General features: G+C 34.5%; 1 protein-coding gene across 1 annotated transcript in view; it reads right to left on the reverse strand.

The window, feature by feature from the left end:
• The window catches only part of CNTNAP4 (contactin associated protein family member 4), a 238,273-nt gene that overhangs the window by 154,175 nt on the left and 58,910 nt on the right, over positions 1-25,188 (reverse strand). The window contains exon 3 of the mRNA XM_075526550.1: positions 7,987-8,180. Within this exon, the coding sequence (XP_075382665.1) occupies positions 7,987-8,180 (194 nt within the window). The remainder of the gene's footprint in view (positions 1-7,986; positions 8,181-25,188) is intronic.

The raw sequence follows: 25,188 nt of genomic DNA on the forward strand, positions 1-25,188 counted from the left end.
AAAGCACTGAAATACTACAGATAAAAATCAGATTCCTAAAAGTCAAATAGGAATTTGGGCATGTAAGTATACTTTGGAGCTCCCAGATTCAAGCAAGTCAGCAACACTTAGATCTCCAATTCCTATTTCTACTTTTAGGAATATATAATTTCAAAGTTTAAAAAGTTTTCTAAAGGAATTTTATGTGTCTAAAAGGGAAATGTGAAGCTGATACAAATATGACTATGCTGTAAAGATAATACACTATTACAATGGCATGACCATCACAATACCAGGGTTAAGACTGTATATACTCAAAATAAACTTGAGGTTTTCTCTGAAGTTCAGTGTCCAAAGTTTTTATAAAAATTCAGGGCTTTCTCTATGGTTAACTTCAAACCTCAGGGATTATACTAAGCAAAAAACAAATCCATGTATAATAGAGAGATGCTTCCAAATGAGAACTGGAGTCCATTTCTGAAAGTATTTTTGCTCCACCTAAGAGAGTGGCTGGGGTAAACAAGAAAGAAGCTGAATGTGGGGTCTGCTACTACTTACTAGCTCAACAGGCAGGCCCTGAGCACGCTAAACACATCCCGTTCTGTTTATGAAGATTAACTGTTTTCTTCAAAGACAGCTTGATTTCCTCAAGTCATCTGCAATATTCACAATCTGTCTGTTGCACAAAATAAGGACAACATTTTCCTATCCATAGCACAATTTTTCCCATCCATCATAAGTCATTTTCAGACAGGAATATGTGTTGAAGCACAAACTTCTCATATTAGTATGAGAATGATATGATCAGTATCATATCACTCTAGAACAACCAACACCTGAGACACAAAGAACTAAAACTTTTTTTTCTAGTTGTAATACTTCCTACAGTATTTTCCACAAAGTGCATATTATAATGTTATTGACTTTAAGACAACCAATAAGTAGACCAAATGTATTCAGCACCTACCACAGCGAATTATTTTCATGGAAAAACACTGTGCCACCACCGCCATATTTAGATTAGGGATAATCAGAGGTCTAAAGAAAATAATTACCTTCCTGAAAAAATACTATTGATATTTATAAAACCAACTCAAGATAATAGCACTGCCTTTTCCGGGATTTGTGCATATTAGAAGTGCAAAGTCATGCTCAGGGTTTTATAGAACAAACTCACTAACTAAATGTGCAGAGAAAGGCAGAAGCAATAAACTAGCTACTTGCTGTTTCTCTTATACTACCCAAATACAGCAAATTGTAATTGCTTTTCTATTGCTTTCTCTTAAGATGACCATGAGGAGACAAGTAACTGTCAGAAAAACAGTTCTGATCAAGACCAGTCCCAGAATCCAACTCTACTGCTAAGTTAATAGTTTACATGGGCAGCAGTCTTTAAAATAGCAAAGTATCATCCTACCACATTAAAATTTGGTTCCCAAGGGTCCTGTTCACCTAGGCAATTTAATGACCACAGTACTAACACATGCATTAAAACTAACCTATGAATGTCTAATTCTAGTAGAACATTTACTTCTACATGTTGCTGGACTTGCATATTTTCAAGGCATCTTGCTGTCCTTAGTTAAATATGTTTTCTTTAACTGTGTGCATGTATTTGTTTTTTCCACATATGGACTGCCATAATATATGCAGTGGCAATATATATTTTACCTGTTATAGCATTAATAATTTCTTTAATGTTTACCCACATAATTTATCTAGATTTTATTTAGAACGCTGCATTATTTGCTGACGTTTCAATCTTTTTTTTTCCTTCCTTTTGGTTTATATTAAATATTCTGGGACAGGTTAACCTTGATGCATGCATTCATCTCTTCACCTACTATAAGTTATTTTATACAGAGCATTAATCATTGTGACTGCTAAATTAGCCTTATTAGACTGCCATTTAAGTGTCCAAAAATAGCAGTGTGGTCAGGGTGCATTTTAAACAGAAGTGGATACAGAAATTCAAAAGCTTAAAAGTTAAGTTCAGAAATTTTAATGTTTTAGATAAATATCATAATGCCCTCATCATAAATGGAAGCTTATGCATGCAACCTGTTTCACAAAAGCTTCTGCACAATAGACCTGTGCATTTATTTTTTCTTCCAAGTTTCCTTGTACCTCTGATTTTCTTCATACTGTATTTTTCATTTCTCCCTTCAAGCTCCTTTTACCCCAAGTTAGAGTGTTCTCCTCCTTTCTCTTCTTCTGCCTCTTCCTGCATCCCCCAGCATTTTTCTCCACTCAACTGTTTCTCTTTTTAAGTTCCAACTACACACTTGTAAGCTTCTTCCCCATGCAAACAGTGGGTGAAACATTGTTTTGAGTAATATCACCTGACATCAGTCTACCTGTATTTCCCTAAATTACAGAGACATATAAGGTTTATTTTTATGCAAATTCTCTTGATTAGAATCTATATCAGTCAGTTTTCTACAGTGGAATATATGTCTGTGTTTGTGAGTGTGGGTGTACGCATGTACATACAACAAAACATTGTTTCAGTTGCAAGGAAGACAAAGAGGTCAGGTTCTGCCTCATTTTATAACATTTTACCAGGTAACCAAAGAGCTTTGAAAATGTTATTCAATGTACTATTTCTGACAATTACAAAAGACAAGCAGCTGCTGTAGAACCAAACAGGAAGGGCAAGAAATCAGATGTTACTAGAAATATCCACAAGATTAACAGTTCCGAGATGCTTGGATTTAATTTCCCCTAGAACTGTGTAGATGTTAAAACTGATCACTTATAATATTTTTTAAATTAAATTATTTTAACTATTTTCATATTGCATTTGTTTTCCCTACCCACAATTTTCTAGTTCATGGGGTACAGTAAATATATTCACGACGGTGTCATGAAATTTGTACAGAATACTTCTGCAAAATTAATTTCAAATTCATTATTCGGAACTTTTACTCAGAAAGCCCTAATCTTAACAAGTATGGTTACTTAGTTGGGGAATTTAAACATATCATTGTGATCTGTGTACATATTGAAAACAGCCCAGGATATGTTCCTTAATACTGTAGCAAGCTGAATGAAAATCACAAACTATTTTTAAAAGTACTATTCTACAAATAATTTGAAAATAGTAAATTCATTTATGTAAATTACACTCTAATGGACAATTCTTAGGCTGAAAATGCAAACATGTATTGAATGAATTATTAGTTATTAATCATTCACCTGTCCATATTCTCCTCCTCACATCAAGTGAAATAACAGACTAAGCAAACATTTCAGATGTCTGAATTCAATAAATGCTTCAGTATCCAACCCTTTTTCACTGAACCTCATCTTTCTTATGTCACATGGGATTTTAGATTATTGTTTGGAGCCATCTTGGATGGGTTCAATGGAAGATAATAATGCCCACTTCCAGTGCTCATCTCCTACTCAGAAACGTGCCACCCTCAAAACACACATAACAAAAAAAACCCCTTTGTGTTACATTAAACTGTGAAATAAGCTAATTCTGGTACACAGAATATGAAATTATTTCCTTGCCATAACTATATTCAGTGACAGAAAAACATTATTACAATGGATAGATAACACCTTATGGATATGCACCATTATATATACCATTTAAAGGGCTCTGGAAAAAATTATTTGTATTTTTATATATATATATATATATATATATATAATACAAATCTATTTATGTCTGGTTCACTATTTATGTCTGGTTCACTATAATTATGATAATGATGAAATAAGGAAGAAAATATAAATACAAAAAGCTACAAAAGCTTATGTAATACCATTCTGCATACTCTATAAAAAAGAAGTACATTTGATATTTACCTTAATAACACACAAACTTTTAAAGGTGAAAGTCTTTAAATTATCATCTTACGCTAGCATGACACGGCTGATTTGTTTATGTGCAATTAAACTTTAAGGCCAAACTTTGTGCCATTAAATTTTAGCTAACATTGTATAAATATTAGTTTTAATTCCTCTGCTTTGGATATAAATTTTAGAAGAAAGGTTCAAAACAAATAAAACTGAAAATTGGGTCATAGTTGTGGAATGGATAAATCATTATTCTCTCAGGAAAAAAAAAAACAACAACAGGAAAACAACAAAACCAAAGGCTGAATTTCTGTGTATTTCCCTAGCTGTATCAGAGAAGAAATGTTCAACTTTTAATTGAAGAGAAATTGTATTTCTTTTCTTCTTCAAAGCTCCTGCTAATGAATGGCATCGTGATGAATTTCCCTATGAGCTGTGTCACTCATGCTTTCACTGAAACTATCAGCCATTGGAAATTTGTCATTCAAACTGTAAATTGCTCTCCTTCACCCCCCTCTTAGCTCTTCCTTTTGAAAATGATGAAGAATATCATCTCTGTTACCTTATTACTCTCCTTTTAAAAGAAACATTTAATTAGTAATGCTAAGGAGAGAGTACACAGCATAAAAACATTTGTGATACAAAACTATGAAATTCCTTAAAACTAGAAACTACATTAGTTAAAAGGATTAATATAAGTAGCCTCAAATAGATAAAATATGTATCAATTACAATATGAAATTCTTCATAGATAAAATACAGGTTATGATATCTAGAATACAAATTTGTAGGAATAACTAATAGCAGTACCACTATTAAAGGTAATATTTAAAGACGCAAAAATTTTCTCAGCGCTTCTTAAACCAAAGTTTAAGTGTACCATACAATTTTTCTGATGTTTTACTGTATACCTCCTGAAGTTTGAAAGAAAACAAGCAAAAATAATTGTCCTTTCCAGAGTAAAAATCTGATAGCTTAATATACAAACAGATTTGCAACCACTCCCCATTTTAGAGGTAAAAAAAGAGAATAATGCAAAAGGTTGGGCTTGGGAGGTTGTGCTTTACTGCATCTGAAATTATACCGTAAGGAATGGAAAAAATAGAAATAGATTGAAGAAGATACACATAAAGACACACAACATTCCTTGTTCAAACACATTTACATTTACAGTAACATTAAAGAAAATATAAAATTGATTTGAATTAATCTTTTGCCAAGATTAAACTAATCCTTCTTAAAGGCAAAGATTTCTGTCCAAAAATATGTATTTTAGCATTAATAACAACTATTTCACTTGAGAATTATATCTTGGCCAGAACTGTATGAACTTTTAAGAAGATGATCATATTGATCCTATGAATTGCTGCCTGAAAAATCTTAACATAAGTATCAAGAACAGTGCATAAAATACTTAGAGATAACTTTAAAAAAGACAGTAATAGTCATGTCATTGAGTAAAGAAATCAAAATGAGTGTGCAAATAATTTTTTTGTTGAACTAAGAAAAAAACTAATAAAAACCCTATACCTAACTATACTTAACTACACTTAATCTACAATGAGAGCAGTCCTAGAAACTGTAATGGAGTTAGTCTTTCAAAAGTATCTTTAGTAATAAAGGATTTTAAACAATAAATAAAATCTACATGAAAGATAAACTCCTTACAGATATAAGATAACAAGTAAGGCATACATTTAGGTCATCAGTAAACTGTCAAAAAGAAGACTGAGATCAAGGTATATTGCATGGTCACCACGATTCCTTCTAAACCGACTGCTAATATGCAGAGAAGTGAAAACAAATTATATTTAGCAGCCACAAGAGGGGAGAGAGGTTAGTCTCACCTAACTTTAGAATATCTACATCCAAATTCAGCACCAATAGGCAATGAAGCATTTTATAGATGGGGGAAGGGTAAGATAGTTGTACATGATTCATTTCAGTCTAACAAAGACATTTAAGGTCAGAGGAACCAGCCTTAGAAAAGACTACCCTTTCCATAGACTATAAAGAGAGTTTTTATAACTAGATCATTTGCAGATGCCTAGATAGTCCTCTTTGTATCTATCTCAGTTGTTACAAAAATTTTACAGTGAGTGAAAAAACTGTGATTAGCTCCACTGATGGCTGGAACTTCAGAAGCTTAAGTTAAGATAAGCCATAAGGTGACAAAGACAATTCAAAACTAACTTCTGAAAAGGAAAATAAAAAGTAAGGATCTGTGAAATTGTACAGAAGATGAGTATCTTTTCTACTTAAGTTTAGAAAGAGTGGTTACAAAGTCCAAATCCTTACATACAGTGAAGAATTCTGAAGTACTTATAGCAATACAGGGTCCTCAAGACTGGGCATCTTCCATCTTTCTAACACATAGTAGAAGTCAAAAAAAAAAAGGAAAAAAGTTACCTCTGGTAAGCAATTTTGTAATAGGGCAATGACTCAGTTAAAAAGAGGATAGAAATAACACAGTAGATATCATAAAATGTGGGATGTTCTTGCCTTAAATGAACTTGGGCACTTAATTTAAGAAGACTTAACATAAACAGATAACAGTCAGAAGAAATCTATAAAATAAATGGAGATTTAAGAGTTTCATTCCAATATTACGTCTATGCATTAGTTTAGAAAAGAGAAAATATATTCCCCTAGAAGCAGAACTCCAAAATAAAGATACAGAAAAAAGATCAATAGACTATCCCTGAATTTGATGGTTTACATCCTTGAATTATGCATCACTGCCTGCAAGCCATACCTCCAATCTGCATTGCAATCATTAAAATAATCATTTTTTTATTAAGTTTGAGATAATGGAATTGAAGCTTTACTTTTCTGCTCCTACAGATCTAACAATCTCCTTACCCCAATGTCTGCATCAGCATTTAACAATATTTTGGAACTTTTGTTTGATATTTTACTGATGACAATATTCAAGAAATAACTATCATTTCAAAAGAGCTCTCACTGAAGAGGTCAAGTAGCTCTACCTCCCAGATTTGCCTATCAGTTTGTCTGAAGATGGGCAAAGACAATATCGTAGCAGCTTATGCTCATTTAACATTTGGAAGATTGTTTTTCTTTTCTCACTCCCCACAGCCATATGGATTAGAAACTCATTTATTTCCCTTTGTTATGAAAACACAATGTGAAGCAGAAGTATGTAGCAAATTCAGAAAGGATAATTATGCAACAAGTAAGCCACTGCATAATCTCATTATACCATAGATGGGGTTTGACAATAACAGTGACAAGAACATTTTGAATTAAAAGTCAACAAAATTAAAATGTGTAAAATGAAATACTTTTTAATATAAAGTTTAACTGCAGCAAGAAACAACTGAAGCCTAAAGCTTATTAAAATTTAAAAATGAATCAGCTCTTTGTGTGGGCAGAAGGAGAGAAGTAACGTGACAAGATAAAATTGTAGACCACAAATATCCATATTCTTCCTTTAGTCCAAGCTGCTAATCATTGGGGATCAAGGAAAGATGCAACTCTTATCTAGAACTGTATCATTCAATTTTCCATGTGGATTTTGGACATCATCTATCTGGTATTTCGTGTCCTTCACTCTTGATAAAATTCATGTGAATGGGAGGTGATGAGCATAGCAAGGCTTATCAGTTATTATTATTATTACTAGCTACAAAGCTGATAGGACATAATTGGTTAGAACGTCAGAAACTAGACTCTGAACTAGATGACCAAAAATTAAATATTGCTTAATATTTTTTTGTTTTTAAATAAACTGGGATTTGTTTGGTTATGATTTTGATTTCTTTGTGTTGCTTCTTTTTACTTTTACAATCAGATTAAATGTTCTAGAAAAAATAAAGGAAGCTTGGTTTTTTTTTTCCTAATTAAAAAGTCAAGTTTAACACACTGGGATCAATACTTTGAGAAAACAACTTTACCATACATAACAAGACAAAAGAGATTTTGCAGTACATTTTTAGTCCTCAGAATACCTCCTTGAGACTTAATGGAGTAATGCTAAGGCTAGGTTTTTGATGTTTGTTTGCTTTTTACAGCCTTTTTATCTTGTCAAAAGCGAAATTATTTTGTATATTTAATTATCCAAACACTTTCAGTGTAGTTCTTTATATTCCAATGCTTTTCTTATATTTGCAACAAGATACAGCACAAGTATTTTAAGTCTTCTGCAAAAACTTAATTCTCATTATTGAAAGAACATACCCAAATGCTTTCTTCTTGCCGATACTGCTTCCAGTTTTGTCCACTATCACTAAACATCAGCAGGTAGCTTGTTACCCAGTCGGAGCTTCCGTAACCACCTTGAGTAGCAACAGCAGTAATCTCAGTTCTTTCACCAAGATCAATCTGAAGCCACTGATATTTATTGGACACAAGTGGAGACCAGCCACCAGCACCTTAAAAAAGAATGAAAAAGATTGAAATGTATTGCTAAAAGAAGCAACTTAACACAAAACTTGTATACGCAAAAATGAAATTTGTGAGCAACCTGGTCTAGTAAAAGATGTCCTTGTCCAAGGCAGGGGTTTGAAACTAGATGATCTTTAAGGATCCTTTCCAACCCAAACCATTCTATGATTCTGTGATTCTAATTCAAGATACAGTTGCACCAAACTGTCTTGATATTATTTAGCAGCTATTAAAAAATTGATACAGATTACTTGATACATATAACCTATTATAACTATTAAAAGTTGTTGTGAATTTATTCACTCCCATTTTTCTCTCTCTAACATTTGTAATTAATTTTGCAGAGTAATTCTTATCCAATTAGACAAAGCTCTTCAAGTCAAAAATTCAAAATTTTTTATTTTTGTTTTATATATCTCAGTTTCATTTTATATGGACTAGAAGATCTCCTGAGGTCCCATCTAACCTGAATGATTCTGCATGATTCTGTTCTGTGAGGCCTGGATATACAGATTTATATATGAAGCAATAAAGCATGGTTAGATGATAAATTTACACATGCTTCTTAAAGCAACCAACCAATTTGTAGGCAAACCAGTAAAAGAGTATTACGTATACACGTGCAGTTTCAATTAGGAGAAAGACCAGTTCACAAAGATAAAGTTTAACCCAAAACACATAGCTATATATAAAACTCCTACAGTATTTTAACTAATTAGAAAGACATGCTGAAATGAAGAAAGACATCATATCAATTCAGTTCTCCCTTGTCTTTCTTAGCTTGCCTTTATTTACTCAGATCAAGCTACTACCTTGTCTGTAAAGTTGGATGGAAAAGCGCAAGGGTACATCACAATCTTATAAGAAAAAATGTTGTTTTATGAAAATATTTTGCAAAATTTGCAAGTATTCAGACACAGTTAGCATCTGGTGGGTTTAATTAGAGAATGGGGTGACAACAAATGATAAAGGATCCATTTTGTAAGCACAAATTTGGATGTAATCCAGACAAACTCACAAAACATAAGAGGCATCCTGAAAAGTCCTTAAAGCATACAGATACAGAAGAAGAAGAACAGATATATCTAGTTCCCACAACAATCAATAAACACTGTATTATGTGGAAATAGACAACTGCAATCCAATCTTATACTTGTATAGGCTTCAAGATGCATAACATTTCATAAATAAAACATCACATGGTTTAATTCTGTTCAGGGTCATAAGTCAAATTGTTAACATTACCTCCTTTAGAAAAAAAGAAAAGAAAGAAGAATTGTTACTTAGGAATTTAAAATTGTCATTTAAAAACAAAATGGTCAGAAATCATATAGGTGTTCATAAGCCATAAAAGGGGAGGTTCATTCTACAGAGCAAGGTAAGTGGAAAGAGCTGAGAAAAATATGTAAAGCTGCATGTATGTAACAATTCCTTTGTCCACACATATATGAACTAATTAAAATGTGACAGATTTAAATCTATGGGTGGAGTTAAAGACTGTGTAGATTTTTTTTATTTTTTTAAGCTTTTTATCTAAATCAGGATTTATAACTTCATGTAAATACCTTGAGATATTTTGCCTTAACTGCCATTGAGTTTCTCCTTTTATTCATTTCTTCATAAGAGGAGACATCAGATCCAGGACATATCTATAGCATTTTCTACACATGAATTTTCTGTGGTTTCATGAACCTCTTTGTCATGGAAACTGCAGCTGAGTGGGGATTTGAATTTTCACTTAATCATTATTAGTGATATAATTAGCAATTATATTTAGCAAACTAATTTAAAAACAGCTACAGTTAGTCTCAGCAGCAACTTAAGACAACCATTGTATCCCACCCATGCCCTTTCCCAATAAATTTAGAATATTTTTTCAAAAAAGGTGATAAGAAAACAATTCTGAAGGAATATTCACATCACATAACTCAAAAAATCCCAATGTTTGCACATGCAAGTTGACAAAATGGGCAAGAATTAGCAATTTCTGAAAACATATTCCTTCAGAATTTGAACTGTCTGTAATAAACGTGAGTTCTGATACAGTATACATTCTTCCTTAAGTGAACACTTAACTGACGACATCTAACAGAAGAAATACAGACTCATCTCTGAAAATGAAGGTGGAAACAAGAAGCAAAGAAAAGAGCATTTGCCTTAGATAGGTATTCAGTGAAAATAAGTATAATGTAAAAGTGGTATTCTACACTTAACAGAGGTAAATGTAATTACATAGACTTTGTCACATCAGTCTGTTTTCATTGAGAATGTGTGTGTGTGGGGTGGTTAGTAATTTAGATAGAATTTCCTACTTGGTGTATTTTACTTCCCAAATCCACAGGTTAATTTAAATGATATAAAAACAGTTTTAGAAAAGTCTGTTGTTAACTATTACTGCCTGAAATAACCAAGTGATTATTTATTACGTGAAGAACAGAGAATAACTTGGCATACCAGTGAAAACACGCCCACTTCCTAATATAACCAGGGGCAAGGTCATTCATATTAATTTATGTTTTCTTAATGAAAAGGATATCACGAGGTGAAAAACTGTCTAATTTTTTTAAATAAAAGGTTTGACTTTTGTTCCCTGCTTATTTTCAATTTCCTGTGCTGTAATAGTCCATTATTCTTTAAGAATAATCTATTCTACCAGTACTTCATGGTGCTGGCTAGAAATTCTTCATACTCAGCAACAATGTAAACCTATAAAGACATTTAAAGATAGTTATAAAACAGTTTGCAATTTCACTAAAAAAAAAAAAATCAAGATTTCAGATGTACTTCATTTTGCACTGAGGGCAAATGAATTTTTTTTCCTATTCTCCCCCTCCCCCAAAAAAAAAAAAAAAAAGCAGAGAGATAACTAATCATAACAAACAGCTCTGGATAAAATACAAAAATATTTCTGTAGTCCTCAGTGAGACCACGTGAGTCTCCTTTCCAGACTGGTCACTGGTCTGCCACCCAGCCAGCCCATCCTGCTCCCTGACATACACCTTCAATGTTTTCACTTAGTTTCTGAAGTGGAAGAGCATCATTACACAACTCCTCACCAAATGCTTTATATGATATTACACCTTATGTCACTAACATATTTCTAATAATGTATTTGTGACTGTAAAACCAAGACTGCAAAACAGAGCCTGATACAAGTTTGCGCTCTGGGAAGGTGTCACTGAAGTCTCCAAGTTTTCTCAAGGAGCACTCTCAGAGAAATACTGCCCATTCAGCCTCCCCCTGAAAGCAGGCACATAACCAAGCAGCACATTTCCAGGCAAAATACAAGTTCTAAAAATTGTTAATGCAAGATAAAGATGATACTGAATTTAAGACCATCTCTAAACTACTTGGAAAAATCCCTCATCCTCCTTTCAGGTAAATTCAGTTCTTCATTAACATCTCCTCTTTCCTATTAAGAAGTTTTCCCTTTGAAATTCCTATGTAGCAACCTCCATTTGCACTACACTCATCTTCACACAGCCACCCCTGCCATGTCCCATCTCCTCCCACCTATGCTGGTAGCACTTAGTGCAAACAGATGTTAAGGAGAATACAGCATACAATCCAACAGGAAGGGTTTCTCCCTGCAAGGAATGTAACAGGGAAGTATTTGGTGCAGGGTTGCTGGGTCCCTTGGTTGGACAGGGCATCATAATACTCCTTCCAACGCACCAGCCTTGACAGCCATGGCCGTGCCATCTTCCATTGTGGAAATCAACAAATGAAAAAACAATTCACCATTCCTGCATCTCTCCATAAATGATGTAGATCCTGCACTAAAATGAGAGGCCAAGCAGCCTCTTGGGACTGAAGTTGGGCTGTAGTGAGGTTGGGCTGAAGGGCCAAAAGGCATATTCCTTCAGAGCCAGTAAACCAGACAGAAAATTAGTGCGATTATGAAAACTATATAAAATGGCAAATCAGTGTGAAAACAGAAAAAACTCCACTAAATTTATTTGGCCCATAATCATTGTTAAATGCCAACATATGGCTCATCATTTGATAAGCAAGTCATACAACTTCCTAGTATTGACAATTGAAAACTAGATTTGGTTTCAATACTCCCATGAAAAACCTCAGTTTTCCATTAAAACAACTAAATGATATTTTGTCTTCAAAAAACTTTAGTTTTCCATCAAATAAAGCAAATATCTTTTTGTGTTGTTTTGTTTATTTTTGAGATCTGCCACAAGATCTACAAATACAGATCAAATCAGTCACTTCATGAAAAAATCTGCTGTTCCCTCAATTCAAGCAGGGTCCTGAATATTTACCAGGAGATTCATCCTTTGACACCTTCCCAATTTAACTAAGTTAAATCACTTATAAATCACTTATAATCACAGTTAAATCACTGATAAATCTCACATGCTCACAATTACTTTCTATGAAGGCTCCACTAATATATCACATATTCTACCTTAAAACAGAGGAGATCAAAGAAGATTTTCCTTAAAATTACTTCTTCAGGAGGAGTAAGTAATACTCTCTCCTCTGTGGTTTCAGTGGCTGCACCTCAACTGCTCTGTTGCAACCTCCACAGCCTTATCTTTATGTTCATACTGTTTAATCTTTTAGTGGCTGTGCAGAGCACTGTGGCAGCATCAGGCAAGTAAGAAAACTTTGTGAACACGCAGCCCGAGAGGTTAAAAAAGGGACTTCGCACCCACAAGTGGGGCAGCCCACATCCATAGCATATACTGTATCTGCAGCACACACCACACAAGATCAGACAACTTAACTTTCACTACCAAATCCTCAGTTCATGCACTAACACTTCCAGGCACAGCATCATCCTGCAGTCCTGTGGTATCTAAAGCCTTCTCAGAATACAGTGTCACTTCGGTAAGTTTGGCGACAATTTTTAACTTTTCAATTGAAAGGGAGAGTTGTATTGTAGTCAACAGGAGTAGTCAGGCAGACTGGTGCCAAGAACATAATTTTTAAAGCCCATCTGCGAAAAACATTTTCACCTGGTGACTGCAAAGCTTTGTTCAGAATGAAGTGATAGAGCAAGTTAGAAAGACGTAAACAAAAAATGCCTGAAAAGCCAAGTTTCTGTTATGGCAGCACTACCTGTTGCCAGCTGAGGGAGGTACTTCTGTCTTTAGTACCACATTTTCCAGAAGTTTTTGCAAGGCAAGCCACCAGGTAGCCTATTCCCCTTCACCATACTGCACTACATCCCATGGAAAGAAGAGAAAGAGGCACAGATACACAGGCTTCTAATGCCAGGGATAGATGATCTGGGGGATTACAATAAAGATGCAGTCCCAGAAGCCCTCGTCAGCCCTCTGCTGACCAATGCCACATAAGACCCATATAGAATAGCCATGGAGCACAAGCAGCAAGATGTCTCCGATGACCTGTGTTGAGCCACAGCCTGGCCTGGATCACCATGCAGCAGATGCAACATGTTTCCTGCAGCAATGCATCACTGTCCTGGTTTCAGCTGAGATAGAGTTAATTTTCTTTATAGTGGCTGGTATGGGGCTATGTTTTGGATTTGTGCTGAAAACAGTGTTGATAATACAGAGATGTTTTAGTTGTTGCTGCACTACTCAGGGACTTTTCAGCTTTCCGTGCTCTGCCAGGTGCAGAAGAAGCTGGGAGGGGACACAGCCAGGAGAGCTGATCCAAACTAACCAAAGGGCTATTCCATACCATGTGCCGTCATGCTCAGTATATAAAGCTGGGGAAGAAGAAGGAAGGGGAAGGAAGGGGAGGATGTTCGGAGTGATGGCGTTTGTCTTCCCAAGTAACCATTACGCGTGATGGAGCCCTGCTTTCCTGGAGATGGCTGAACACCTGCCTGCCCATGGGAAGTAGTGAATGAATGCCTTGTTTTGCTTTGCTTGCGTGCACAGCTTTTGCTTTACTTATTAAACTGTCTTTATCTCAACCCACGAGTTTTCTCACTTTTACTCTTCTGATTCTCTCTCCCATCACACCAGGGGGGAGTGAGCGAGCATCTGTATGGTGCTTAGTTGCTGGCTGGGGTTAAACCACAACAACCATTCTGGTTCACACGATGCTTTCATCTGTCAAAGGCTCTTCAGGAGCAATCCTGTCTGACCGTCCAGCAGCCAGCTGTCCTCCTGGCATCTGACTGTTACCTGCAGCATCACAGAGATGAAATATGTGCCCAGTGCTGCAGGAAACACTATTAGAGCATGTTAACTCTTCACGCAGCACTTTATAGTCTTTTTTACAGTGTGTCCTATCCTTGCAGCAAGATTAATGTGTATACCAAATTGTGGTGGTTGGCAGAATCTTTTTTCTTGTAGCATACGTCTGGGCATGGTGATGCATAGAAGTCGGGGGCATAACAGATGTCAAAAAGTTCTTGTTGAAAACCAGAAAGGCTTGTCAGATGTTCATGCTGTGTGGTGTGGATGTTTCTGAGGAGATCTGGGGAGGTCCTCAAAAGTCTCTGTGGGGATGCAGATACTGTGTACGTTTTTCAAGACTGTGCCAAAATGTATGAACACACAGGGCTAAACTAAGAACATCTTTGTGAACAAACTTTCTGAATGATTGACTTTGCAGTCTTCACCTTAATTCTCTAACTTTTCTTTTTGCCGGTGTCATTTATGTAAAGCATAAATTTTATTCAATTACCTCTCACTGTATTTTCTAACAGCCACTAATGAAACATCTTTCCTTGTGAACTAACAGCAAATCAAAAAAATCATTTTCACAAGGGAGACAACCTATATCTAGAGATACTTTTTTTCTAACTTTGTCTCAGGAGGTGTTTAACCCTCTTTATTTTCCACTGTCTCTTGCCAATATTGAGATTAGTTGCATGAACTATACCAAAAATCTACATTCAGGCTGCAAAAACATGCAAGTTTCATGCTTGATTTCTGTTAAAAAAATCCAAGCATTACACAATCCTTTTGATGAAGAACATGCTGACTTTAAGTTGCATACACAGATAATAAATAAAATCTTTTGATTCTGTTTAATGTTAGTTCTTCATATTTTAATTGTTGTTTAATAGAAATGTTTCAAAAAATGTTTATACACATACAGTGTAATTCTCTTTAAAGTATATTAATTTACTGAACACTTCTAGCAACCACATACTTTTTCTGAAGTACTAACTGTTTTTATTAACTCATGAATCTCTTTTTTTCAACCCCATTTTAGTAGCAACCTGCCAGCTTGCCTTGATGGCTGACAAGTTAATGGAGTGTCTATGGTTACTGGGAGGTTGGTTTCATCCAGCCTAGCAGTGATTAAATCAAAGTTTAGTTTCCATCAGTCACTTGTACATATTAATTGATAAATAGACTCCTTCATTTTATGTAACATTCATAAATAAACTGAGTATTAATTTATGGGAAAATTTCCTAAGCTCTTGATATTTTTAATACATTAAAATGGATTGATTTGTGCTAGATTTAAAACCTAAGCAATCATGCATCTTTCATATATTATTGAAGCAAATTTTGCCTTGTGAACATTCATTATTCTTGATTTCTGTTTCTACAATGTTATAACATTCATTTTCAAGTCAGTTAAGTGACAATATATTAGTTTCCTCACACCCTCCCCCCAAGTAAGGCACAGTGCTTTTCTGCAGAAGTTATACAAGGAGGTGTTATTCGTTAAAGTAATCAGCTTACAGTTTAGTGCTAAACTGTAGTGCTAAAATTTAGTTCGGTTGCTAAACTATAAACAAGATTATAGTCCTCTAATCTTTCCTGGATTTAGACACTAAATTTACAGGAGAAGACATGCTTTCCTTCAGATTGCCTACATTTCTAGAATATTTTCATTCTTATGCACTTCACATATAGTTTAAATTCTATGAGATTGTTTTCCTTGTTTTTGGAGGTTAAATATCCTCTGCCTTCCCCATGGCCACCAATATAAATACATCACAATGCTTAATGGGTATTATTTCCTCATCCTGGCTCCTGTCTGCTAGGATATGTGTTTCAAGGGCATGCATTTTCATAATTCCTTAGCTTCACAAGGGTTACGATACCATTACCATTAAGACATTGAAAGTAAATTAGCAAAGTTAGCAAATAGCTACAAAAGAACAAAAGTAGAAAAGACTGAGGAAAAGGCCCAAAATGTCAAATCCATGACAGAAAATACCTGAGCATTCTTACAGTGGATTTGGAGGGTGATATCAAGGTTTAAAACTTAACCTTGCTAGCAGACAATTTATTAGGTGATGCTCAAGCTTTCCATACTGGCTTTCTGTAGCTATCAGGCTGCCAGGCTCCTTTCGCTTCATTTTAAAAACTCTGAACCACAGAGAACAGAAATTGATATAAAGATTCCCCCTTTGTAGGAACAGCACGCCCCTACTTGTTTATCCTGCTCTATGACTACCATTGCATATGTTGTTATGTACACCACAACACAGTTCACACTCATATATGCATTCACACCAGCATCTTCACATGCAGTGCATTATACTGTTTAGCCAGCATCATCATTTACACCACTTTCAAATTCAATCTATTTTTTGCATGTTTAATCACAATAACTGCAAGCAATGCATATAAGTAAAAATCCAGATTTAAGCTAACACACATCGTAAAAGATACTTTCCTTTGATTAACCAAGCTGTGTATTTCCCATATGGATCATTTAACAGAAGCTGATTTTAACTTGAAGTCAATAAAGTTGCACCAGGGATAAATTTGGCTGCACATATTACAAAGCAGATTTTATATATGCAAGTAATTGACAACTGAGACTTCCTAGGCTTAGAAAAGTCAAATGAAGTGTTTTACAGTATCCAAAAAAAGTAAAATACCAAAATATAACATTATTTCCTTTCTTAAGCTGAAAAGCAAAACATTCTCTTTCACAAATGGAAAATTACAAAACTATGGGTTTACACTTAAGTAAACAATGAAAGGGGTGTGTTCTCTAAAAGTTTATTGGCTGATGACAGGGATGAGGAGTGGGGGGGAATATCTGATAAACAAAGTTGATGGATTGCTACCAGGCAAGAACCCTCTTCGCCCCTTAGAAAAGTCTCTTGAGTAACAGAAATGGGGAAGAGGATGAATGCTGGGATTGAACCTTTGCTTCTAGATTTTAGTTCTGTGCTTGAATAAGGCAATCCAAGAAATAGAGCTCATGCAATTAGAAACTCCTGAAGTGCAAGAAAAGTAATTATCGGGAAGAACCTAAATAGCCAAAGATGCCAAACAGTGTAAATCACAACTTGGCCAGTTTGTCAGAAAAGCTATGCAAGAGCTATCGCAGCAATGTTGTTCTGAGTCATGTCTCGGTGATAAAAGACATGAATGTAAGCATCAAAGTTTGAAACCATGGATAAACTGTGGCAAGTAAAACTGAGAAGAGAATGAGGGACCTTGAACTATGAATAAGAAATACTGAACACAGAATCCTCTTTGAACACAGACAGAAGGAGGTAGACATGGACTGTTAGATCAGAAGCCATTTCTGCAGTCAGTGTTCCACGTATAAAATTTCTGCATAGTATTTTTCAACCACATGTTTGATAGCTGCATCATCTTTTGCCTTTGACCTAATCAAACTCCTGTTGCTTGCCATGAGATTATTTTCAGGACTAAAAAGTCTTTCTCATACTCAAGTCTTACCTATATTTAAAACTATCATACAAACCAGCCAGCCCTAACACCTAAAAAGACAAAGGAGCGTTCATTGCAGTAAAGCTCAGCTCTTCACAAAGGGTCATTATTACCCGAAGAAAGGCCCATGTCTAACTAGTCTCAGACAGAACAACCTTGGTGTTTTCATATCTGCGGTGTCCTCTCCCCTCCTTCTTATTTTAAGCTGGTGAGTTTAGCAGTATATTGTGTTCAGCTAAACTGTCAGAATAAAAAAAATAGGTCTTTACTTAGAGATTACTAAAACAGTAGGCTTTGAATAGTTGGGGAATCTAAGGCTTCTAGTAAGCAATTACTTTCTGCATGAAAAAGACATATTACTCATTTGGGGAAGACTAAAAGCAGTTATGACCTGCCACTTTAACAGTGTATAAAAAGACTCCATGGCTGTCCTTCAGGACAGTGTCATGTTTCAGTATCCTTGCATAACTGGATTCCGTAGGAAACCACTCAATGTCTTCATCATTTCCTATTGATTTTAGCAGTGTTTAAATAACGTAAGTTGAATCTAGGAAACCAAGTACTAGCTGAAGCTGTCCTAACTATTAAGAAGAACTCGTAAAACTAAGAAATACTCCCAACTTTATGCATAGCTCCTTAGCTGTTTTCTGGTCTTGTCTTCATATGTTACAAACTGACAGAGATAGGTTAAGCGCAATATAAATAGTAAGGTCTCAATAACAGAAACACAGAATGAGATCTTGGATAGATTTCAAGGAGTCAAAACAAGACTTCCCTTTCAAAGAAGCCTTCTGAATGGTGCCCTCTTTTAGGAAAACAATATTTATCTTCCTATATTACAACAAAAACAGATTTTGTTGGGCTATATAAACTCTGAAGGTCTTGAGTACCACCCATTCTTTCCTAACAGATGAGCCAACATTTTCTGTATTGTTAGGGGAGCTCTTCGCCAGGTTTCAGAAAATATTGTGAGACAACAACTAAGAGATGTATTTATGAAAGCCTGGTATTTGGGAAAACCCTATACACTAAAAAAAAAAAAAAGGCAGAACTTTGCACTCACAGGAATATTTCATGAGATGCACTGTTTGAATAGAGACTGAAAAGACCCACATGAATGGCATCTGATTCTGAAAGCTATAATAAGTTACCTTTGCTGTCAAGAAACAAGTGAAGAAGTCTTGCTTCTTGAAAGTTGAAGAATGAGAGTAATTTATCTGAGTAATTTCCAGGAATAGTATAGAAATAACAGATATTTGTTAGGTCATCCATGTAAGGAAGCTATATTTTCCCAGTAGTATTTCATAGGTGGCATGCAGAGCTTTCTCAATGGAAATCAGAACCACTAAAAAATTTCAGGGACTTTTGAGCTAGGCAGAACATGAAAAGAGCTATATGAATGTTTCAGTCAGACTTTCTTCTAAGGGAGGTGGGTGGAGCAGCTACTTTAGTGGCCTCAAAGGCAGAACAAGCTTAATTTTGTAGGAAGGTCTACCATATCTTAAGATATTCTAAACCTGAGTATCCATGAAGAAAACTAATATGATCTTAGAAGAGAAGGAGCAATTGCATTTTTTTTTTAGCTGTCAGAATATTTAATATGTAAGGATCCTAAATTTCAAAATTGTGGCAGGTATTATAAAATGAATGTTAGGTTTTAATAATCATTTGTGACAAGTAGCAGTTACTATGTCAAGTTTCAGAGGCATTTTGGATCTGATTCAGTGCAACAGAGAGGCGCTGGGAAATGGTATTAATAATGACACAGTTTGCTCTAGCTTCATGGACCAGTTAGAAGAATGTAGCTAACTTTATTTCACCCTCCTTCTTCTGCGTTAACAGTAATTTAGGTGGGTGAGTGACTGAGTGAGTGAGTAAGCAAATCCCATTTTATCTTCCATCTTCAGAAGGCTTTGAAGACGTTTTTCCTCAATCAACCATTATGTAAGTATGTCGAGGGAGATATTTTATAAAGGTGACTGCCATAGTTTATCAAAAGGACAACTTATTTGCAATGATTCAAAGACTTATCAAAGCCAGTATTTTTTCTTCAGATTTTTCATCACCATTCTACCACAAAGTGCTATGAACCAGTGTCAACATGTTTTGTATGTGTTGGAAAGCCCAAGTTTGAGTCAAACACTTTTATATAATTAATACTATATTTTATTCTTTGAAAGTAGACAACGTTTTCATTTAAATAGATAAGATTTTTTTAGAAATATTATAATGGAACTGTAATTGTGTAGGATATACTCTGAGACTGAGACATTCCTGCTATGTATTAAAAAGGGAATTTTTTTCCCCCAGCAGAAGGCAGGTACTAGAAAAATGTCCTTGCAAGAGATTTCTGCTGGGAAAGCAGTTCTTACTCTTCACAGACAATGCTTCTTAGGAAAAAGTATTTTGGAAGGCTGCCAGTTCATTGCAAGATTTGCATCATGCTCAGGTATTACCATCCACTTTTACTTGATGATCATCAGCAAACTATCTACCTTACTAGGAACTAGGAATTTCACATAAGTTGCAGATGTACCCCTTTTTGGCATGTATTCTGACAATAATCCAAGGCTCAGGCTAAGCCAGGACTTAATTTGGGACATTGTTTCATTCTTAGGAAAATGTACTCTTACAGTAGTAGTGTTCTCTTTTCTTTCTCTAGTCTCTGGGTATATTCGGGTTTAGGATGCTGTATTAGTAAATCCTGCTGTGTATGAAGCTTGGATCATTACTTTTCATCCTTAATCTTCTCTCTCTTTTTATTCGTCAGCAAAGTAGGGGTTGTTCACACCTCATCATTTTAAATTTTGTCTGAGGAGGTAATCTCGTTCATAGGTAGATAATGCATAGAAAACTTCATGGGGAAAACAAAAATAAAAAGATCTCATTGCCACCATCTTTCATTACACTGCTGAGTTTAAGCAGAATTCTCATTTAGAATTCTGTACTGATGTAATTTCTAATTGTATATACAACATTCTGTTAGCAAATATAAACCAAATGGAGTGGAAATGGAAAATATGTATTTATTGTATCAATATTTGTTACAACAAAACAAAAGAATAACATAACTAACTCAAATATATTGTTCAGCACAGTTTGATAAAGTTATACAACAAATAAATTTTTACATGCTCTTTACATAGCAGCTGCTCTCAGTGAACCACCTATATTAGTTTTCCTTGTTCAGTGGTCTTACACAACATGTTACCCTGCCGTCTTGCAATTTAAATCTCGGATTGATAATTAGCGATAGCTTTCATGTCCAAAAATGTGTTTACCTTGACAAAGATGTTGTTAGATTTGAACTTCTGAAATTCATTCACTTGTAGAAATGTTAATTTTTTTCTTTCTTTCTGGTTGTTTTCCTTTCATTCCTTCAGATGTGAAATAACCAGAAAAAAAACCAAACTTTCAAACCACATCAAACCTGGTTCTTTTTCATTGACCGCTGTTCACTTCAAGCTAGTGTGCCATCCCAATATTTTACTCACTGTGGTCATAGAATTAAAAGGAAAGCAAGATTAAAAGATTTTGTATTGACCAGTTGGCCTCAGTGTATGTGACACAAGAAGACTGTGATTATTTTAAATATATGCCACTGTGACAGTGTTCTGATGATGTTTTCCAGGGTAATTAAATTAAATTTCCTAACTGAAGCTACAGTCTTCAGTGATGTGAATTACACTGAAAAATACAAATATGTATACTCAGATTGTATTTCTCTGATCTAGACCTTCATTTATGATTTGTGTTCCTGTCTCCTCAAACATAAATCCACCACTGGCATTTTGATAGGAAATACTGACATTTATTAAAAGCAGATTGACACAGGTATGGAGTAAAAAATTTTTTTAACCATACTGCAAAAAAATTAGAAGAATATTTCAGATACTCTTGTATTTTACTTGAGGAATTGCACACCACTTTGGAGAGTGTTAAACAGCAATATCAGTGAACTGTAAAAAGAATGGCAACAAATTTAAAAATAATATCAAACTAAATCTTAAATTCCCCTGATATTTATCACCCAGTTCTAATGTAAAGCTAGGTAGATCATCTCTAGTTGTACTTAGCAGGAGTGATATGTTTGTATACTTTGCTAGAGAATGAGCAGGGCAGTATCTCTGAGCAGATGAATGTGTTTGTGTCTGCCATTTTTATTACTACTTTAATCTCAGTTCTTGATGATTCACTTTCTGGTGGTGGTACTTCTGGAAACTCTATTTCAACCCTGGAAATGCTGATTCACTGACTTTGGCACCTGTTTTAGCACATACAACATAGTGCATTTAGTACAGCAAAGCAAACAGATAAAATACTGGCACCTGCAGTTTCCAAGAAAAAATACTCTAAGTGTATGTATTTAAAACAGAAAAGCTCTATTTTATTTGCATTATAGTGGGTATAAATTACTATAGCTAGCAGCAGGGGAACACTGGCCAGCTCCATCTGTGGCTATTGGCCTGCACGCAGACCTGACATACACAAAGGGAACAAGTGCAGTGACACCCTTCTGGTGCTTAAAGTCTATATGTGCTTATGTGCACAAGAATATGAATATTCCACAATGGACTGACAGACACTTTATAAGTCAACTCAAACGTCTAGTCTGATTCCATTTTGGCTCTGTGTAAGATACTCTCTTTCAAGTGTTGCAATACGTATGTACATGTGCAGTTCCATTTGTGTACATGTACATTTGTGAGCTACTTGACCTGAAAAACACAAAAGGATGAGATCAAACCATTAGGTGCAATGTCCCTTACATAAACAGTATTTCCCTAGTTTGGTGTTCTGGTTATGACTCCCAGCATTCTGTTCGCTTATACAATTATATGTCATATGATACTTATTTAGAAAATGTGCACATTAATAATTAAAGTATTTGTCAGTCTACTGACTTTTTCAGTAATTCCAAGGTTATATAGCAATTTATTTATTTGTATCTATAGACACAGTATGACAGATCCTCAGCTGGAAAGTTAGTATAACTCTCCTTAAGTCACTGTATTTAGTTTTCAATCATCTTTTCAATATTGACCTGAATGTTAAAATGCTGTTATAGCAAGTTAGAATGGAGCCTTCAGAAAACCACGATTTAACCAATCCATTAGCTCATTTGCCTTCCAGGTTTTAATATTCCAATTCTTATAAAAAGAATTAAAAATAAGCTACACTATTTCTCTTCAAACCCAAGGGATTTTCTGTTTTTGTGTATTTGTGTAATATCTGTGTTTTTCAGAATTTATGAATTCTGAAGTCAATACTTCACCACAGAATTTGGAAATAAGCCCTCATGAGTCAGAAGAGGTTTGAACACTTTAAATTAGAGAAGGACAAACAACATTCACTCCTGACTCAGTTTTGTTGGCATAAAGACTGAGACTATAACTGTGATGGCTAGAAAAATAGCATAGGGAAAATGCAATTGAGCTAGACTAATGGAATTTCATGATCAGCAAATATAATCACATCTGGCTTGATTATCAGAAATAGAAGATAACATCTTTGTTGGTTAAATGCTTAAATTATAGGTAGTACAGCTATAAATATTACCAGATTAACAGTTTTATTATTGTTTCATGCAACTTTGGAGGACAAAATTTATTAATTGAAGTACCTAACAATGACGAAAAAGTGCAGTTCAATTCACTTAAATTTTGTCCTTGGAACAAAGCTTCATTTTTCAGCGATCTGGATTTTTTTTTTTTTCCAGAGGATTATAATGACATTAGCCCTCATTTGTGATTTTCAAAAGTATCATTATAATGTTTATGAAACTAAATCAGCCAACCTCAACAGCCAAATGAGAAATTGAGGGACTTTGTATTTGCATCAGTTTTACGACAACTGGTGTATAACAAATGCACAGCTAAGCTGTATTATTTATAAAGCTATGTTTAACTTAAAAGTTTTTCTCACACTGAAAATTGTGCATTTATGCATACTCAGATCCCATCTTTTCAGAACATCACAGCTTCTTACTTTTAATGACAGCCGTTTTGGAGAGCAGAACTACTGGAATCAGGCTATATAACATATGTAAAAATAAATAAATCATAGTAGTTGTTGTGTAAAAAAGTTTCCATAGATTTCAGAAAAGTAATATTCTTGTTAAAAGCCTTGATGAATTGAACAGTGCAGATTCTGAGGACTACTATGATTCCGACTTTATTTTTTCTTCAGAAATGTTATATTATTTAAAATACTGCAGAGAATTTTTTAAAGGAACATGGTCAAAATTACACCAATCTAGTACAACTTATTAATGCTTATACAGTCTCTTCTTGCTTGTAAGAATTAATTTTGTAAACTGACACTTCTTTAGCATGAGTCTGATGAATTAGAAGTTAATCTGATATCGGCAATTATCCATTAATTACTCGTATTTTTAGGAATAAACCCACTTTATTTGTAAATTATTTTCAATCTCTTGTAACACACAGGTAAATAAAATTCTAATTACTAAAATAAAAAATCATTTTAGGGCAAAATAGAAGGCAAAAAATAGATATAACCATAAATAGAATGTGACCAGACAATATCTGTGCTTTGTTTACATCTATATTTATGCAATTACTAATTTCCAACTGCAAACTAATGTCTGACACCAGTGTTGTTGTGGTTCTGCTGTCTATGTGCAAAGATTCACACGACAGCTTAACTAACTCTATATCCTGAAACTTTATTCTAGACGATAGGGTATCCAGGATTCACTAGATGGTTATTGAATAAGAAATAGGACTGCTCTCTCTGCTCTTATTTCTAAGAGGTTTCATGGCTGTCTTGTTATCTCAAATGTGTTATGGAACAGTAGGCTGCTTTGAGTTGAAATTTTGGCTCTTTATATTTTAAAGATTTCTTGAAGTAGATTATGATAAACTTCATATATATATATGCACATTATATATGTATACACACAGCATATATATATATACACACATCATGTATCTATATGTGTGTGTGTATATATATATATATAGAGAGAGAAGCTGGCAGTACCCATCACAAAAGCATATATATATTTATATATGTATATATATGCACACACATTTTTAAAGTCCCTTAAATTTTAACAGCATATTACTTATTTGATTTATGAATGTCAGTTAGCTAAGAAATATACATTACTAACTGGATTGCAAATGGATTTATGAACTCAAGAACTCATTTCTACTTACTCCTAGATAGTCTGAAGAGCTTTAGTCAAGGATTGAGGCCAAATTGGTTAAAAACTGTCCAAAGAATAAAAACTCAATCTCTGCCTCTAAGAGAGGTGGATTTAGAGCTTGAAATTTCTGAGACATGATGTAGATAACACATTAGCTCACATGGTAACATTATATTTTTTGTTTTGGAGATTTATGTCCTTATGAGGATATTTTATCTGCTTAAA

The sequence above is a fragment of the Mycteria americana genome, chromosome Z (assembly GCF_035582795.1).
Source record: "Mycteria americana isolate JAX WOST 10 ecotype Jacksonville Zoo and Gardens chromosome Z, USCA_MyAme_1.0, whole genome shotgun sequence".
NCBI lineage: Eukaryota > Metazoa > Chordata > Aves > Ciconiiformes > Ciconiidae > Mycteria > Mycteria americana.